We start from the raw sequence: 21090 nt of genomic DNA, 5'->3' as shown, positions 1-21090 counted from the left end.
CACTCGATGCCACATCTACCACCAACAGTCATCCTCCGCCACCACATCGTCGCCGCCAAAAATATCGCCGCATCGCGCATGTATCGTGTTAGGGGAGTGATATTCTTAAAATATAATTTTACCATCTACAACAAATATATAAACTTTGTTACACAAATATATAAACTTTGTTACACAAAAAACACATGCATAATGCAGATATTGTTGTCGATTGGCAAATTGTTTGTAGGAATATTGTCATAATTAAGAAAACAGATCTAATATGTTAGATCCTGATAATGTGATTAAAATTCAACAAAATAGTTATGAGTTATCCACATCAATGGGCCATAGACAAAGATAATGGGACCAGAATGATGAGCCTTTTTTTCATCTTCTTTTCTTTCCTGTTAACAATCAAGATCTCCAAAATTAATTACTATAGTAATAATACTGTAATCAATCCACCACAATTCTTGGTGGTAATGGCAATGCATAAAATTAAAAGAGTAAAAAGAACTATGGTTGAAGGTGGTGACGTTGCAACTGAGCCACCCCCAAATATCATCCCAAAGTAATCACCATCACTGTCACTGCCTCTTCCAGTGTTCCCGCTTGCACTATCTCCGGTGATCGTCCCATCAGTAAATGACTCGCTACCATCATCATCCCTACACAAAATAACCCCATTAATTTAACCATCTTGAAAAAATTACCATAATGCTACTGCAGCTCCTATATAATGCCTTGAAAAGAACCACAAGGGTTGAGGGCTAGTAAGAAAAGCTTGGTCTTTAAGGGTGAGAATACATGTTAAATGTGCCAAATTTCAAATCCTATGAGCAAAAAAAAAGAACCCTTTTGGCCACAGAGATTTACGCTCGACGACCACGGGCTACCTACAAAGTGGGTAGTCGCCCCGGGGTTACGCGTCACGCAAAGCGGGTCAGATACCTATGTTAACCAAAAAAAGTTTTGAAAAGGGTACAAGTTGGTTTAAAGTATCTAAAAAGCAGGAATTCATAAAAGATATGCTTTTTTGAGCTTTTGTCACAACATAACATGGTTATTATTAAAAGAAATAAAGATGTAAAAAGTCACATGTAAAGTGAATCTAGCGGTTATTGTGGACATCAAGGATGATTACACAATGATGTTTTGGCTCAAAGTGGACATTACTACCAATAATTACTAACCTTTTCTTATGGGAAGTGATATTCGTACCACTGTTTCTGATTGATGTACCACAATGTACAAGTTTTACAGATGACTGTACAAGCCAGTATTGCACAAGTGTGGTACATCAATTAAAACAAATGGTACGAATATCGCTTCCCTTTTCTTATAGTCAATAAGAGATTATGAGATATTTACACAAATGTTAACTAGAGATGATAAGGTATATATTAACCTACTGATCCAAGTATCTATTTGGTTTTGTTTACGCCCCAACCAAAATTAGTCAGATGACGATAATGATCTAGAGAACTACAAAAGGCATGCATAACAATTACCATGCTATCTAGTAAAGTTCGCTTTTGTAATGCATCTTATAAGTACTATTTTTCTACCAAAATAAGTCCCTTGGTCAGCTTATGCATCATCAAATTGGTAACAAGTCTCTAATATTTGATCATTATAGGCGTAACCATAGTAATCATAGGTGTGTTTTCCTGCATTGCCTTCTTTCTTAATGAAATCCCGCTAGTAATTAGTAATCGACTAAAATCAAATAAGCTAAAAACATACCAGTGCACTAACCTAGCCGGTATCACTTGATAACTTTCAATGCATTAATAATGTGATTTTAGATTGGAATTGTACTTAAATCATCGAACACTATCGGTCCCAAAAGTATACAATGTTTGATTTGACATATAAAAGAACCCTCAGCGAATTATCGAATAATGACATCTCTCCAACCAAAAAGTTGAAAAGACTGGGACAACAGATAGCTTATGATAATTGCTCATAAGCAAATATACCTGGATAAGGGACACTAAAACTCTGATCTAACAAAAAATAAGTTACACATTATAAGATAACTTGAATCTTACCAGTATCACACTCAGTCCAACTAATACTACACAAAACATGAGGTTTTTAAGAAGAATATCAGTGGGTAAGAAATGGTCCACCATGTAAAAACACTTTTTCTATATAAAAAAAAAATGCATGCTGCTAATACTCCTTTTGTCAATATCCGATCCAACTAATCATCAAAAAAGAATAAATTATGTGGGAACCCCCATATGTATCAGCAAGTCACAATATACAGCTTGCTTACACATTTTCTTCCGGCCCTGACACAGATGATTTTGATATTTCTTACCATCAAAAAAAAACAAATCCCTTTACATTTTGGTCATGTTCTATAAAGCACTCATCTCCTTTGTTTAAACTCATGAGATACCCTATTGCCCATATGAAAAAGTCTGTATCCATTTGCTCCTTTTTCAAGTACCCTTTGCCTAATATGGTGGGCCCTTTTATTTAGTAAATGACAGTTTTACCTCTTGCCGGTTTTCCAACCGCAAGACCTCATTGGGCATTTTAATAAGAAACTCCTAATCAAGTACCTTTTAGGAACCCGTTTGTTCTCTTTGACAAATGAAAAGGATCAAGACTACCCTTTCGCTTCTTTTTACTTGTATAGTTGTATGACCTCGATGACGATTGTTAACCAAAAAAGCAGCATTGCCCTATTTTCAGCTAATAGATTAGAGGGACTTTTGGTCAGGATATAATAAATCAAGTTCCATTTGCATAATTTATATTTATATAAAAGGAAGGATTGCCTTTTCCTAATTGTGAGCTAAGTGGATATTTTTGGTTTAGATATTTAGAACTAATAAATTTTGTTTTAATAATTTCCAATTGGAACCCCAAGGATGCCAGTGAGACTATTGACCCTTAGAAAAAAGGTCCACTGTCCCTTTTATCAAGGAAGAAGACACTTCATGCCCTTTTTTTAAGGTATTAACCTACTTTCCAAGATGGCAGTGGGAACACTCTTTGAGCTAAAAAAAAATTAGTGTTTAGTGCCATAAACTGGATTTAAACCACCACTGGACCCTACACTATATTTTAGTAGAAAACAACTTGTCTTAAACTGGTTTAAGAAAATCCAAATATATAGTTAAAAGGTTAACTTATCGCATAGTTTTCTTATTATAATCAAATACATTGAATACATATTTCGAGCAAAAACTTGTGAAAAAGAAAACTTATGGCTCATTAGTTAATATCACTAAAAAGTCCTTAAGAAACAATAAAATATATCTTTATGAGTGATTAAAATGAAAAGTGATATGTACACAACAAAATTTAACCATAAACATGTATCAATTATACCTATGGCTAAATTTTGTTGTATACGCAATAAGCATCACCTCAACTCCTGATTTAGAATAGCTAGTATAATCTAAAAGGAAAATGTTTGATGTGTCTAAATATACCAATGACAATGTGAGTAAAATGAGTTGTACATAATGAAATACAAGTTGTACTTCGAAATTAGTTAATACAACTCATGACCGTTGGCGTATTTGGTTGCTAAAGATTCCCCCACACTATCACGTGCGCCCACAGTAAAGTGATGTGGTGTTACATCATGTGTACATTTGGTAATGCAACAAATGTAATAAGGAGTGAAAAGTGGAGTGGGAATAGCAAGAATATAGATATTCTTGTAACCACTAAAGGGTAGGATGGACATTTAGGATTTTAGGCCATCAAATCTACAAAGAAAAGATAATTACATAGCAAGTTGGATGAAAAGGCCAAAAGGGGCATTTGGATGTGCAATTACTATAATAACATAAGCTCTCATGCTAGTTGTAAAGTGTAGAAATATGTAAGAATGTAGGACCAAATACCTTGGCCCACCAAAGACTCCGGCGTACATCGTCAGTTGCGTTACAAGGTTGGCTGACTTCGGCTCATAGCTTGCTGCCTTTGCATAGATTCCACTCATGCCGTCGCCTGATGGCACAAAGAATGCACCATTTACCATTATATCGCCATCAGTTCTCCAATTCCACCCTGCCCAGTTACCCTCATCGGTGTCCACTCTCTTGGTAACCTGATCAAGATCGGAGCAAACAGTAAGAAGCCACTACCAAAGTGATACACAAACAATGTTAAACCATATAAGGAACACTAAAACTTTAAATAGTCTCTAAATAATGCAAGATTTGACATCCAAAAATACATTTCTAAAGATTATGCACTTACAGAGTAACATGGATGTTTAGTCTTTAAGCCAAAAATGGAAAGATAACTCGGATCAAATTAAAGAAACAATGATGCTTCATATAACAAAGCAATGTTTCATCATGGTTTTATCTAATTTAATCAATATGATCTCCTATTCTTGATATGTTTCTCAACAAGGGATGATTAAACAGTGAACCAAGTTTAAATCATAGAACCACATTGACCAAAAAACAAGCACATCAGTGAATAATGGTCACCAATAAAGTGAAATTCCAGCCTAATAAGAGTTCATCTTGAGAAACAAAACAATCACTAAAAAACTTACCTCTTTGGAATCAGCATCTGGTGGTGCAATGTATCGATTTCCCTGACTATTTATCGTCGGATCAGCACTCCCACCAATCGCATACATCTTCCATTCCGTAAAATCATTATTCACCACATGAAAATACCCATGTCTACACCTTGGCATCCTTTGTATCAAACCTCTCCCAAAATGATTAAATGCAAATGTAACCTACACATCACACACACAAACATCAAAAAACACAAACTACTAATCTAAAAACACAAACAAAAAAAAAAAAAGTTCACCTGCATTCCTTTGTCGGGCATATAATCATCGTCATGACCCATAAGCATAACTTCATTATGATGAGTAAAATAGCTATTTGAAATAGTAATAGCAGTGGATCCCAACACAGCATCTATCAACCCATCAGTACAATGTGATAATGAACAATGATCTATCCATATATTTCTTGATCCAGCAATCGATATCCCATCACCGTCCGATTTTCCTCTAAATCCAACATGTGATGGACTTGACCTTATATTAACATTCCCAGATGGTTTACAGTCGTAAATCCGAATATTATGTATGATCACATTGCTTACATACTGTATAGTTAAACATCCACCTCCTGTTATTGCCACATTGGCTCCCCTCCCATCTATTGTTTTATAACTATTTATTATCAATTCATGTTTTAACTTAATTACCATATTTGACTGAAATACTATCCAAAGGGGTTCGGTTTGTAACACGGCGTAACGCAGAGTGCCTGGAGTCGGTGAAACGACGTCGTGGTCCGAGGAATCAGTTACTATGTAGATCTGACCGCCTTTTCCGCCTCCTGCGGATTTCCCGAACCCGATTGCGCAGTCTGCGAGACGTTGCCTGTTGTTTGCCCAATTTGGGTCGCATCTCCAGCAGTCGTCGATTGGGTTTCCGGTGAGACAGCTGCTGCTACCGCCGCCACCAGTGCTGGTGGCGGTGGTTGTACTACTTTCCAGCATTTCTCTTCTGTATATAGATACATTTAGTCTCCTGTATGTATATATACAATAAATTAGCAAAATTAGTCAAAAATGAACAAATTAAGCTAAGCCAAAAACCCCCTAAATACTAGTCTATTTTTCTAAACTGAAGATACTGACATGGTAGAATGTGGTAATGAGCTAAACCCAGAAAAGAAATTTTTGATTTCACTAAAAAATGTCCAATTTTATAACAAAAAAATTGATACCCAGATGCTAAAATGTGGTAATAAGCAAAACCCATAAAAGGAAATTTCTGATTTCACTAAAAAAAAGGTATCTTTTCTTTATATTATTGCAAAAAGATTTATACCCAGCTAGTAAAATGCAGTAATGAGCAAAACCAAGATCAGGAATTTTGTAAAAAGTAGCTTTTTTATATTAAAAAAAATGTTAAAAGAAAGATACCCATCTAGTGAAACACAGTAATGAGCAAAACCCATATAGGATTTGTCCTAAATTTACCAAATAATGCTTGAAAAAACAAGATTATTGTGAAGAATGTGACCTTTGTACTTCTTGAACCACAGCTTCAGGATAAGGGTGTTGATGAGGAAGAGTGAGGTTAAAAGTGGCTCTAATGACAGAAAACAGAGATGTCAAGAGGCAAAACAATAGAATGTAAGTGTTAGAAGAGTGAGTTTGAGGCATATTTTGGTTTGATTTTGAAGAATTGAATGCAATAAATGGAAGGGCAGGGCAGGGCAGGGGGGGTTTAATGGCTTTGTCAAGAAAGCTGAAATAATACAGTTGGGTTCAACATGAATGAAAGGAAGAGGGGGGAAAGGGAAATGTGATTGATGTTCTTTCTACATATGTAGGTTGTGAATAATAGTAGTGGCAATCGGTGAATAAAATAATGGCAATGCCAATAAGGCAATAAGCAAACAAAATTTGGTGGTGAGAGTTGAGACGAAATCTGTAGGTTGTGGGAATGCGAAATCTAGTTTCTGCCACTTGATATGTGTATCAGTAATCAGTGTATTAACTTTCTTAATTATGTTTCTTCCTAAACTACCTCAAACCTACATTAATGCTTTTGATGGGTTTAATTTTTCCAAAATACTTATTAGACATTTACACTCCATTTTTGAATTTTTTTTTATAAAGGATAAAAAAAGAAAAGATTAAAAAATTCTCTCATTTTGTATTTTTGAGTCTTTTTTCTAAGAGAAAAAAAAAAGGAAGAAAAGAAAAACAAAGGTGTTTTGGATGTAAAAACTTTCTTCCCATTTTTGGAAGGATTTGGATGAAAAACTTTTAACTTAAGTGTATAAGTATCAATTTACCCTTATTAACTAAAGACAATCTTAAAGATGAAATGACATAATTGTAAAGTTATAACTTTTTTCTCTTTCTTTTCTTTTCTTTCTAACTCAAGAATGCTATTAACTTTATATTTTCTTTTTCTTATCATTAGTTTTCCAAGTAACTCGAGAATGCCTTTTTTGATATATAACTTTTTTCTTTTCTTTCTCTATTCAATCTTCCCTTTGTTATCCTTTAAAAAAAACTTGATAATTCAGTGTAGACTAACTATCCATGTGGTTTATAGTGTTTTCACATATTATTTCTTCTAGAATTTTATTGGAGAGTAACAAATCTATAACATTTATTAATTATTTATAATAAGTGTATATACTCTACTATATAGTTTGCAACTTGATATAACATATATTATTGTCGATCACGAATAATTACTATAGATTTATGACTCCTCATAAATCAAACTTTTAGCCAATGATGTTAATACATCTTCGCTAACTCCTGAAAGGTTTTTAATTTTTACTCCTTTTCACTTGTTTATTAATATAACTAGGTACTTTACCCGCACGATGTGCGGCAATTAGAAAATTTATTTAATACATACATAAAAAAGGTTATCCTGAGAAAAAAAATATACACACATACAGGTTCCAAGAACTATTTAACGTATTAGTAATTACTCTATAAGTTTATTATGTAAAAATTGATATGTTATAGTTCTTGGTCAATCCTCATATCACTAATATTTTGAATTACATTATATTACGATTTATTTGGGGTAAGCACAAAACGAATTGGAAAATCAAAATTTGAAAAACCTGAACTGAACAAACTGAAAACCAAACTAACCCGATTGAAGAAATTTAAAAAATCACAATATTTACACACTTATAAATGTGTAAACAAAATACCAACACTTAAAAATGTAATTGTCAAATATTTTCACACTTAAAAGTATGAAAATCAATTTGTAACACATGCTTTCTTCGCACTCCCCATGCGTGGAGAAAATATGTGTTACAAATTAACTTTCACAGTTTTAAGTATGAACAATTGACATATTTTTACACATTTGAAAGTGTTTTTCCACATGTATAAGAGAAATATTAACAAAAAAAATAGGAGAATGACACATAGGATAAAACCTATGTGGCAATTTTTAAAATAGGTTTAATTTTAAAAAGGGCTTCAAAAAATTCGGTCAACTACTGTTTTAATATATATATATAGATATAATCCACCCATCAATATTTGTACACAAAATCAGCTCCTAAATCTAACCTAGAAATTATATATTCACTTAATTCATTTTCCCTAAATCTCTTAAACCTAGCAACATCAATTATTTAAAGTGTTAATTATTTGAACCTTGTTTTGCTTTTCGAAGTCATAGGGGGAAATAAGTGTTTTAAAAACCGATATCTAAGCCATACCGGTGTGGAAAAAAAAATAATTCTGGTATCATCGGTATTATCGAAAATACCAGTCGGTACGACTATTTTAATTTATTTTATTTTTTCAAATAAAAATCCTACAAAATTTGTTACAATTTAACAAAAATAGTCAACATACAATTATAATCCACTCAAGTTTAATACCAAATAGGTATTTCATAACAAAATTTAAAGTTCACAAAAAATAAAATTATAGTATCATTAATATAGTTCTAAAAATATTTCAATAAATAAAATATGAAAATACCGGAACGATAATGCCGCAAAATACCGGAAATACCCGCCGGTATTTAATAGTGAAAATACAGTAAAAATACCGGGGGTTAAAATACTGGAGTACCCTCCGGTACCGGTAATATACCAGTAATAACAACCAATATTTACCGATATTTCAAACATTGAGGAAAAGGTATATATATATATATATATATGCCTAAGTGACAAAGTGAAAATATGGTATGTGAAACATATATAAAAAAAATTAAAAATAAAAAAATCAATAATAATTGCTTAAAGGGTTAATAAGTTAGTAAAAGTTACTGGTATGATAGAACCATGATGAAATATGCTTGAAAGACAAATCTCCAAAACAAACATATAAATTTAATATAAATAAACAAGCATACAAAAAGACCACAATATAATGACATGAACAACTGTTATTTAAGTTAGAAACAAAAGATTTGAGTTGGGTGGTGGTTAATGCTTGGAGCTGGAACTAAAGTTTGGAGATGAGTTTTTTTTTCAACTCTTCTTATAAAGTTATTTGAGTTCAAAACTTTTGGAAACTTTTTAGAACTAGAAGTTTTGATCTCAAATGCATATTCAAACATAGTTATCATTTTAATAAACTTATTTTCAAAAGCTCAGGACTTTTAAGTTTTTTAAAGCCCTCAAATCCTCTTGCCAAACAATATGTTTTCAAAGGATGTGGCTCCATTTAGGTTAGAATTGTATCGATACATCATGTCTCAAAACGACCTGTTCTCAAGTCAAAATTGAATCTACTAATATAGGGGTTAGATTTATGAAACTGAAAGATCTGAGGTCTTTTTCTATCTTTAGATAGAACCTGGAAGCAGCCTCTCTACACCGTTGTGGTAGGGGTAAGACTGTCTACATCTTAACTTCCCCCATACACCGTCGAGGTATTGGGACCCAAAACCCATAAAAGACGACATTGGGTGTTACTTACTTACTTTTACTTATGAAACTGAAAACACATGTTAAGGCCTAATCAAGAAGGCAATTTGCAGAACGAACATACAAGTTGATAATTATAAAAAAAGAATAAAAAAATAAAACTAATATAAAAAACGTTAACTACCATTTAAACTTGGAAACCATGAAATAATTTTATTAACTTTGTGACTCTAGAACTTTTTTTCCTATGTGGCATGCCCATATTTTTTCTTAAGCTATTTTCTACAAATTTATGATGTCATAATTATTTTTCTTTATTTTCAAAAATCTATTTTTTTATATTAGCCCCTATGTTATTTATTTTTTTACATATTATTTTGTAACCTTACAAACTTTTTTTTTATATTATGCCCTATGTTATTTATTTTTCTACATTTTTTTTTGGTAACCTTATATTTTTTAAAATTAATATGAAAAATGATCAATTGTATTCTAGCTCTTTTGATTTTTAATTCTATATCTACCACTGATTTATGGTAGTTAGTTTTACTTTTTTTTTATCACCTAATCGGGTTTATATATTAATGTTTATCTTTATAAATATGTTGCTATCTCCATATCAAAAATTATAATTTGTCGATAACAAATTACATACTAACAACAATGGTACCTAATCCGGCAAAAGCCGTGTTTGGGGGAGTTAGAATGTAGACAACCTTAACCCTACACGAAGATAGATAGACTACTTTCAAAAACATCTTCGTCCAAAAAGAGGAAAAAGATAGAGATTGTAAAAAGTTTAGTAACCATACATGTTGGTCGAGTATTATCTGACTACATTACAATTAGAGAAGAATAACAGACACCACATAACACATTTTAGCGTAAAATGGACAATATATAGTAAAAAAAGCATTTAAACCTATTAAACATCAATCTACAAATGTAATAAACATGTCTATGTACATACAACCAAGCATGGTTACAACAATTACGAGCGATATGTGTAAGAATTCCCCTAAATCCCCTCCCAGCAAGCCAAAAAAGCAAATAGGGTTGAAGACATACACAACTCTCCTAAATTATATACATAAGTGTATATATTTTTTGGTTTTAACTTTTTAATTATGTAGCCCGGGTTGAACCCCGGCTAATTAGCTAGTTCTTGAATTAATTGTGAATTGTTGTTTACACGTATCTAAATATTATAAGGATTGAATAACAAGTTTTACTAAAAATAATTATAATGTTTTTAATAATTATAAAGATATTATTTCACAAAACAGAGCGAAGTTATGTCCAATATGCATAAGGTTGACATATAATTATGCCATGATCATTATATGACAAATTGACAATGTATATGCCTATAGATACAATTGTATACGGGCCTATGATCATTATTCGATCGGTTGCAACTACATATTTTGTTGCATTCGATTGTAGATGACGTCTTTCTAATCATTGTGTCTAATTTTAAATTATAACTATAATTTAATGGCCTTCTAGGCTCCAATATTAACTACAAAAATACGCGTTGAAGAATCATATTGTATCCACACAAAAAAGAACATTTTGTGAGATAAAAAAATAGTAGTATCTGATTGTAACATGAATTTTAGAAAAAAGAAAAGTATAGCAACTAATACTAACTCTGATAGTCTTGCCAAAAAAAAAACACAAAATTCTATGACATTTTTAAAAAAAGAAAAATGCTAAATGAAGTTTTTAGGGCTTCACTTAACATGCATAAAAATGTTGTACATTTCCATATCAAAAGTTTACCCTCTGATTTTTATGATAAATCTACAACTATTTAATGCACCTTAACGAAAGCCCTTAGGGCTTTGTTTAGCAAAACCCTAAAAAATACCTTTCATTTACTTAGTTACTTAATTCAATTTGGGCAAGCAACACTCCAAAGCATACATACAAATACTTACAAGATATCAAATTTACCAATTAATCCAATTAAGAATTCTATCTATACTTCTACTATAGTTACTAAAGAAAACATAACCGAAATACATAGGGCGCGTCTGGTTGTAGATAACACCCCTTGTTTTCCATCATTTTTGTTTTCTAATAAAACATGAAAACAAAAAACGTGTTCTAACAATAGTTTTCTAAAAATGTTCCAAGAAAACAAAAAACAATATTTTTCACTTTTCTATAGAAAACTTGAAAACATCTTTTTCTTGTTTTCCATTTTCATTTTCCATTTCCTCCCTCCTCATCCCTTACATCTCTAACATGTTTTTAAGTTTTATAATTAGAACGCGTTTTCAAAATTTTTATTTGTTTTTTAGAAAATAAAAACCCTTTTTATTTTCTAAAAAAATAAAAATGAAAAACTAAAAAATATTTTTTACAACCAAACGGGCTCATAATATTTGCACGATCCTTTCTGCCTAGAATTTCTTCTCGTTTACAACTTTCCAAATGCAAAAACCCGCGACCACAAAAATCCTTTTAAGTGCCTTCTATGACGTTTTATAAAATTTGGTTATCTTTATTATTTAAAGATCTATTTAGTCATTGAACATACTTATTCACCTGCCATAATCATGATTGATTGAAGTATTTTAAATATTGTATTCTTATTATTATAATAATAATACAAAACTGTAATTTAGTGTAACCCAACAAATATTAATGATTAGTATATTTTACAGTATTTAAATGATTGCCAGCATTATATTAATTAAAGATTTAAAGCCCATAAAATTATTAGAAAAAAGGCTAACGACTTTATGCAATGCATTATCCATCTGTTTATTACTTGGATATAGAAATTTAATTAATTCATTTAATATGTAGTATATACTTTTGCATGAATAAAAATCAAAGCACGTAACAGCTAATAAAATAATTAGCTAAGGCGCTATTAATTTATTGATAATCTTTACTTTATATAAAATAAACTACTTATTTCTTTTAAAACAATTCAAACTTTTAAATGATCTCTTTTTATCATTAATTTAAACATTTTCACATCGCCACATGCCCACACCGCTATTACTGTCGCCGCTACTACTATTGTCACCCCACTGGCGCGAAAATACGTATGTTGTAATGACTAATGCTAAGGAATGATGCTATCTAGTTAAGTTTTAGTGTTATAATTATATCATTGATCTTGAAACATATATTAAAAAATGGTGTCATAATTTGTTTTGAATAATGTTAAAAGGATATTCGAGTACTGTGGTTTGCGGTATATAGAAAGAAGATATTAAAATTATTATTTTTTCTTCTTTTCATATGTATGATTGAGTTTCTCTCATAATTATTGTTTGGCGGGATTTCTTTTTCATTGACCACTGAAATGCCAAATCCAATATAACGATTACTGATTATATATGTACACTGTTTTCTTATGAAAAAGTCCAAATTTTATTATGCATTATACATAAAAAATGCGTTTGTTTCTTTATTCATATTATTGAATGAAATATTATTACTATTTTTTTAAATGACATAAATGTACTATTACAATTATATTGTATTAAAAAATATCTTATTTTATTACTCGTACTTTAAAAGCATATGAGTATTTAACCTAAATGTCACGAATTTAAAACTTTGATTTTAGTTTTTTTTTTTATTAAATCAAAATAAATTCTAATTCTAACTAATAATATTAGTTAATACTTAACATGTATAATAAATAAATATAGATAATTTGAATTACATTATCAAATAATTTAGTAAAATGTCGAGTAATATGTTTTTCTCGCTTACAGTATCACCACCACTGAACATCTATCCATAATTTGCAGTAGGTGAAGGCTGACATTTTTATTTATAAGAGTATAACATTGTTGTCAACTTTAATATTTATTTCTAACTGTTAAATTCATTTTTAAAAAACGACCTACCCAACAAATCTTCTAAGTATTATTATAAGTGTAGGATTACATGATCATATGTTTGAGCAAAATGAATGAGCATGTAATCTATTTCTTATATTTTTCATACATAACATATAGGGTTATAGCCTATAGGTCTCCTTTGGTAATAGTGTTGCAGTGAGGAACTTACAAAGCCCACAACACAGTTTGACGGGCTTACACCCAAACTCTATGGTTTTGGGCCTGAATTTCTAACATTATAGAAAGAGGAGAGGAGTCTTACCATATACTTGGTACTCCTACTTAATTCTATTGATTTACTCATAGTCACATCATTCGCAGTTCGTCCGGGTTTGGGTTCGTGATTCGGGATCGCAATTCGCAGGGGTCCCGCGAATCTGGTTCGGGAGGGTAGACTCATTTCGGATCGCTTCAGTATGTTTTGGTTCGGTGAACCCAAATTTAAAATAATAGATTTGAATATTGAATACTTCAAAGTCAAAACATTTCAATGCTAAAAAAAAACAATTACAAGTCTTTAAACTTATAAGTTTACATACAAAACATAAAATAAAAAGAATACATAAAAAAAACTCTATCCTTTGTTTTTTCCATCCATTTAATATATTGATTTTGAAAATCGCAACATTTAATTACTATTTAAATCAAAATCCCTAAACCCAAACACAATTAACCGAATCAAGTTCTTCCAAAACACGAATTTTTCCTGTCCAATTTACTGAACCTCACCCATTTGGGGTCGTCGAACCATCCTCTACCAGTTCGGTGTTTTTTGCCTTCGGTTCGCGAATGGGTTCGCAAATCGTATCGCGAATTGGATTGCTGAACCAAGAACATAATTCGTGGGGTGCTCAAAGAATCCGGTAACTATGGATTTACTATACTACTCATACCATTATACATGTATGATATATATATCTTATATACTTTATACTAAACTATACAATTGCATATATGTGGTATGTGTATCAAGTAGGTTTATCAATTCCCATTTATATATATCATTTACATTTGATTTTACCATTAGCGTCGAGTATAGAATATAACAAACTTTTTAAAATGTGTTTCGTAAAATCATCATAACTTATCATCACATGCCGTTAAATAATATTGCTATGCAACTAACGTATGTTTGCTTATTTAGTTATTCTGGTTAAGTTAACCGGGATTGAATGTATATATTTTCACCAGAATTGGATAGTAGTAAGAAAAACAAGCCAACATTCACATATTCAACTTTTTTTTCATAAAAATCTTACGCGTATTTTCTTAAAAACAATTTTTTTTTTCATTTTTTTTAAACATAAGTTAAAAAAGAATTAGACATTGACACATCCTCATATTAATGAAAGACATTCATATTTCTACTTAAACTGGACCATAACTAAATGACAATAATATGCATGGGAATTAATTAATATTAGTTCACGAACCTTTATCTAATATATCTCGTAGTCATAGCTGTCATGACTTATTTCTTTCGACTATAGAAAAGAATTAAAAGATTAGGCTATCGCTTAGGCTGTAAAAATACATGATTTTCACTATATAAAAAAAACAAGACCACTATGAAGAATATCTGCTAAGCAAGATATATATCATGTTAAAAATAATTTGGAAGACAGGATCAACCCTATAAATATCCCTTAAACTCGATCTCATAGAACAAACCAAAAACTAAAATAAAATATATGTTAGATATTTACATATGTTACTTTTTGTGAAGAAGTCCTTCCATTCTTTCAAAGAATGTGCATTCAAAGAGCAAAGGCCGTCAAAAGATCGAGATGTCAAGAATGACAAATAAAAGCTTTTAGTTGGTCACCTTCTTCGATCTATAACGTTGATTGTTCATGTATTTTGACAAGTGTGTAACTGTAAGTGAACTTAATTTGCACCTTTTTTTATTAATTAAATGGACATACGATAATCATAATGTTTTTGCAAATCAAAAAGGTGCAAATTAAGTTCATGAAAAGCATTCGCAGAAAGGTGTCTCAAAATAAGCTTTTATTTGTTATTCTTTCCATCTCGATCTTTTGGCGCCCTTGGCTCTTTATAAGCATTATCTGGGGAATGGAAGGATGTTTTTCCAGTAAGAGAACATATGTAAATATCTTGGATATATTTTCATTTCTTGCTTGACCTTGATAAATCTAAATTAAGTTTTTTTTAATTATAAAAAAAGAAGGAGAAAATATTGCCGGTTTAATTTCCACAGTATCCAATCTCTCTTGTTTCTCTCTATAAAAGTCTCTAATGTCGGATGGAGATTCTAACTTTAGGGATAAAGTTAAAGGATCTTCACTTTTGGATTGAAATTAATCTTTAAATGTTGACCTTTAATTTTAATTCAAGATTGAGATTAATAACTTTTAAACTTTAGGGAATCTCCATCCATTATTCATTGATCCGCTTTATCACACGTATACTCTTCTATCAAAGCTCATAAGTCATACCTTTTCATTTGTTTATTTTCAAACTATATATTTTGCGTATACTTTTACGTGGTATCAGTGTTGCTTTAACACAATTAAAATTTAAAAGTATGCCATATTCAATTTTTTCTTAATATTATTTGTGTATGGATCTAATTTACTGTTCAGCAACATATTTTTATCATTTTGTGGGCTAACGGTTTTAATCATATCTTTTCCTTCTTTTATTTTGAAAATAAAATTTCTTTTTGTTGGTCAACAACCAACAAATCAAATTTATTAGTTCTTCACTACTCATTTGGAAAAAAGTAACTTTCTGTATAGAGGAATCATTTATTCTCAATCAAAATGTCTCAACCGGATAAATTCACTTATTTCACACAATTCTTCTGGTAAATGTGATTAATTTTGTTGGCCTGCAAACATATTCACAAATCTAGAGCTGATATATTACATGATCACGATTGAAGGTGATTTTTTTTTAACGACAATTAAAACTAAAGAATTAGCTATTGAATAATCTAGACATGTTTTTAGACTTATATATTAAACATAAACATATATTATATCCTTATCTATACTATATTAATAAACAAACTACCTTCCTCACTTTTTAACTCTCTACCTTTAAAATACCAAAATATCCTTAATTTTCAACACATTCTTAACTCACACACTAAATCTACCTAATATATCCCTAAAATATTTTTCACTCATATTTATCCAAGCTATCTATCTTCTTTAATCCTTAATAGGTTTTGATAAACGCAGCCCTAAGGGCTTTCGTTAAGGTGCATTAATTAGTTGTACACTTACCATAAATTCAGGGGTGAGCTTTTAGTATAGAAATGTACAATCTTTTTATGCACGTTAAGTGAGGCCCTAAGGGCTTTGCATGTTTAGCATTTCCCTTAATTTAAATATTTTCACCTAATATCTCTATAATACTCTTAATAAAGTTATTTACGAAAGATACATCCCTTAACTATAAAATAACAACACTACCATTTACATCAACCACTTTTTAATTAATTACCACATCGTTACCATCACCTCCACTAGCACCACCCGTTGCCGGCACCATCATCGCATTGCGTGGGTACCCATATCGTTTGTTTAAAAAAAGGTCACAATTGCCACATGATAACTATCTATAGCTTTCATGAGTTCATCAGATTTTTTAGATAATTTTATTGCCTGAATGCAGAACATAGGGATTTTTGGTGATGTTCTTTGCCATGCATGGTTTACTTGCAAATATTTCATAAATTTTTTATTTTATTTTATTCTTTTTCGTTATCATTGAGATGAAAAACATTAGACTTTAGACATTCCATTGTAAATGCTCTGATAACATGACGAATTTGCATGGCGTTTTTACTAAACTAATAGTGTATAAGATGATTAGATGAATGGTAGTGTTTAGTTATTATACATCCTTTTAAAATTTTTCTTCTTTTTAGTTTTCAACAAAATGAAAAAAGCTTTTCATCTATAGAATACCATAATTTTTTTTGAAAACACATCTATAGAGCATCCTTTAGTGTCTTTCTTCTTTTTCGATATTATGTAATTGAGATATGATAGCTTCTTTATGTTCATAATAATTGCCAACGTAACTTCTATTCCTTTTGAAACAGAAAATTGTGAAAACAAAATATATATATATATATATATATATACTATGTTTAGATTAATGTTTCTTTCGTTAGATCCAACATCAATTTTAGTTATTTTTGAGATATGATGTTTATTTGGAATATGGGTTTTTTTGGAATATGGCTTCGTCGCTTAGACTTGTCGAAAATGATTGTTTTTCTCATTGTTCACCACTTTCTCAATATTATAATGAGCAGTTAAAAAAAACCAAATAGGTTAACCGATATCAGTTAACCGGTTATTATTAATCGAAATCGGTTAGATAGGTTTTAGTTTTAAAACCTAGAAACCGGTTATTAACTGATACAAGTTAATCGTAACCGGTTATTAATGTTTTAAAAAATAACCGAAATCGGTTATTAAAATTAATAACCGAAATCGGTTATTAAAATTAATAACCGAAATCGGTTAACCGCTTCTTGCACCTCTACCTGGCAAGAAGGTATTCTCGTTTGGTCATCCATCCGTAGAAATGATTGTTGATCGCTTCTTTGCACACAAAATCCTCCACCAAATTTAAGCACCTCTCAACTTGTTCGTAATGCCAATATCCACAAACCCAATCGACAGGTGAGTAGTCAATTGAAGGTTGAGAAGAACAAAAATGATATAAGGCAAGTAGGACAAGATAATCATTGGTGGGAAGCTTCTATTGAGAGCATATATTTAGAAGAGCTCCAGCTGTTGAAGTTGGGAATGGGGATGCTCAAAAAGAACATTGAAGAGCAAAAAAAGAGGCATTATGGCAGAATCAGCTAATTAAATGTTATATAGAATTTTAACCCCGCATGTTGCACGGAGTAAGCTATATCACCTTTTAGAAGGTATACTAAAATAGACACTTACACCCATGAAGAAATTATTAAAGCAAAATAAGGATAATAGGGACATTCCAATAAGCATTTAATCACCTACGGCAGCAGAGCACATTCAAACAACAGAAGAGTTACAGTTAAGTAATTTATACTCCTAGTGATCTCAGTTTCTTGTTTAGATCATGCCATAACACAAAGAGATACTCTTTATTAACTATCCAATGTTAAAATCACATTCATATCGTTTTCACAAATTTCTGTTTCAAAAGGAATAGAAGTTGGCAATTACATAATATCGAAAAAGAAGGAAGACACTAGCTCTAGACAGCATAAAAATATAACTTTCATAGCCTGATTATTCTTGATTAATTTCCACCTCTATCGTCTGCCTTATAATTATACATCCAAGTGTTCTGATGTTAAATTGATGTCTTTAGCATATACCTGGGTTCGTGACGTTGATCTGGAACATCAAATAGGATTTGTATCAACCTGCAAATATAGAGTATAATGGATAATGGAGAAGAGCGAATTTTTAATCTTTTAGTAACTTTACACATATGTATAAGAAACTTGTCATTGTAATCTCTTTATTCGATTAGTAAAGTCCTTTCTGACTATAAAGCAGATAAGTAGTTTACTGGTAAAGTTGTATTGCTATCACATTTGTGTTGTTCAACGTTTACTTCATTTAATTTGGACAGCGTTTGGAACAACAGTTTGTGTACGTGCTTCATCAAGGGAGTTTAGCATCTCTGCTGGCTCAACATTGATGTCAACTCATTCTCACTAACATTCTTTGTAGAGGAAGGTTACCCACACCCAGAATTACCCATTTTTTGAGTTTTTGACTGGTTAGCTAAAATCGCAAATACAAAATACTCGCATAACTACAAATATACATACATATTGCACACACATATACAACTATTGTAGTATATAAAATATATTATCCCAAATATTAAGTGAGGTTCAGTTAATAAGGGGATGTTAAAAGAGGGGATCATACATGAGATGCCTTCATGATATACTAAAAGTGGATTATATTTAAAAATACTATCAATTATGTCAGCTCAAAAGATAAGGTACAAAAACCAGCTCCATCGTAGGAAAATTGGGCCTTAGAATACTACCAGGTATCTAGAATTTTCTTACAGGGTGTGTGAAAAAGTAAAAAAAAAAAAAAGACTAATAAACAACCCAGGTATCTTGTGAAAGATTTGCACCACTCTACGTGTCCAACTCAGGAAGTAATTGTTCAAGTATTTTGTGAAAGAGATGGCAAGGATGTGTGCATTTTCCTGAAAAAACTAAACAAAAAGGGCTGCTCTTATTTGTTTCAGAAACTATCAAATGTGATTAAGCTAGACATGCATGATATTTATAGATACAAACCATTTAACAGTCACTTGCTAATGTATCATCTGCCATGTTACGGATTGCAATTGATTTCTATTTAAGCTAATCATTGGATTTTGAAGTACTAATATATATCCAAACTATTCATCTGGTTTGACCTCTATATCAGGACAACGGATTTAAGCGCATGGACCGAGTAGCTGGTGTGCTTGCAAGGGAGGAGCCTAAGAAAGTTATATATGTACTTGCAACAAGGCATACAATAGCAAAATATCAGATGGCATGTAACCAACACAAAATATCAGATGGCATATCAGTGATGAAAACTGGGCAACCTGGCCTGTACCAGGTTGGCCCTCCCCTCATGAGATATCTACTCATTTTGTTTCTTTTGCTAAAACAGAGTTACAGGATTTTCATTAATTTAAACTGAAGAAACTAGAAAGTTCTACTAGAAAAATCGAACAACAAACATGACCAAAATGCAATTTGACTTTAAACGATTGTGCCTGAAATGTTTCATGAATGAGGTTCATCATTTGCAGTTTTGAAATCATATAATCATCTCACAAATATATATAACAACCATATGACGAGTATACCTTTCAAATGATTTGAACTGGTTCATAAGGCTATAACTGCAATTGCACCTTTACAGATTGTCCATCCAACTGATCCAGCAGAACTAAGGTTTCTGTGTAGGGACTCAGAAAGAATGAATTTTGTTTACCAGTAATACCAAGATTGTTGATGGTTCTTGTGTGTGGTTCATAAACTTCGAGTGATGTTGATCGAGGACCATCATAAGTTTGCACAACAGGCCGGTTGGTCATTTCATAAGGAATGTCTTTTGATCTGACGAAACCGATTTTGTTTTCATTTCATTTCATTTCTCTTTGATTTTATTTTGATTTTGCATCTCACACGAATCCGAAATGACATTTTTTTTTGTTTTGATTTTGTAGATTATCAATTTTTAGGGTTTTGATTTCGAATTGGGGTTTTGCTTGCTTGTTGTGTGTTGCAGTAACAAGTCTTCAATTGAGTGAAGATGACGTACGATTGACTTGTATTCACAAAAGCCCTTGATGTTTGATACTTGTATTACTTTGATTATATGTTTTTAAAATTTTATTTTAATCCCTATAGTTTTAAGTAGTTTATAAAATATGTTAATATACGAGCACTTATAAAATTATTAGCAAGTAATTTTTATTATTTTTGATTTTAATGAAATATATTTTTTTGATTTACTACGATGTTTTTTTATCTTTAGACAGCAACCAACCTATCAACCATCTTCAGACAGTTGCATTAATAACTTATCAACCAATCGCAGTTATCCGCAATGTCAGCTTAAGCTTTTTGTGGGCCTTAAGCGAGATCAATTTGGGGGCTTAGTTAAAAAAAAAAAAACCAAAAACGAAGAACGCAAAACAAAAAAGTACATGCCTCATCACGCATATACAAAAGTAGTGTGAAAGTCGTTGGTGTGTTGTCTACTACTTGTAGATCTGCTACCTTTCATTGTATTATGGAGTAGTGCCTTTCATTGCTATGCTAG

At 31.2% G+C, this 21090-nt stretch overlaps 1 protein-coding gene and 1 long non-coding RNA gene across 2 annotated transcripts; both read right to left on the bottom strand.

The window, feature by feature from the left end:
* Nucleotides 1-343: 343 nt before the first annotated feature.
* Nucleotides 344-6393, bottom strand: LOC122604090 (probable pectate lyase 5). The gene is made up of 5 exons (XM_043776990.1): nt 6026-6393; nt 4792-5527; nt 4523-4714; nt 3858-4063; nt 344-650 (listed from the first exon to the last, which is right to left on the bottom strand). The coding sequence occupies exons 1-5, from the start codon at nt 6166-6168 to the stop codon at nt 419-421; spliced, it is 1509 nt and encodes a 502-aa protein (XP_043632925.1). The 5' UTR covers nt 6169-6393; the 3' UTR covers nt 344-418.
* An 11962-nt stretch (nt 6394-18355) lies between these two features.
* Nucleotides 18356-20581, bottom strand: LOC122605981. Its single transcript, XR_006324774.1, has 2 exons — nt 20129-20581; nt 18356-18659 (listed from the first exon to the last, which is right to left on the bottom strand). It is a non-coding gene; the product is annotated as an uncharacterized LOC122605981 (long non-coding RNA).
* Nucleotides 20582-21090: the final 509 nt, after the last annotated feature.

The sequence above is a fragment of the Erigeron canadensis genome, chromosome 6 (genome assembly GCF_010389155.1).
Source record: "Erigeron canadensis isolate Cc75 chromosome 6, C_canadensis_v1, whole genome shotgun sequence".
Taxonomy (NCBI): Eukaryota; Viridiplantae; Streptophyta; class Magnoliopsida; order Asterales; family Asteraceae; genus Erigeron; species Erigeron canadensis.
This window is presented reverse-complemented; position numbering and strand designations above follow the sequence as displayed.

Bases quoted from the DNA above. Each gene is read 5' to 3' on its own strand.
- LOC122604090 (XM_043776990.1), bottom strand. From the start codon at position 6,168: ATGCCTCAAACTCACTCTTCTAACACTTACATTCTATTGTTTTGCCTC. The intron at 5,528-6,025 runs GTCACATTCTTC...ATATACATACAG, and splicing joins GTGGTTCAAGAAGTACAAAG to GAGACTAAATGTATCTATAT. The intron at 4,064-4,522 runs GTAAGTTTTTTA...GATCTTGATCAG, and splicing joins CAGATGCTGATTCCAAAGAG to GTTACCAAGAGAGTGGACAC.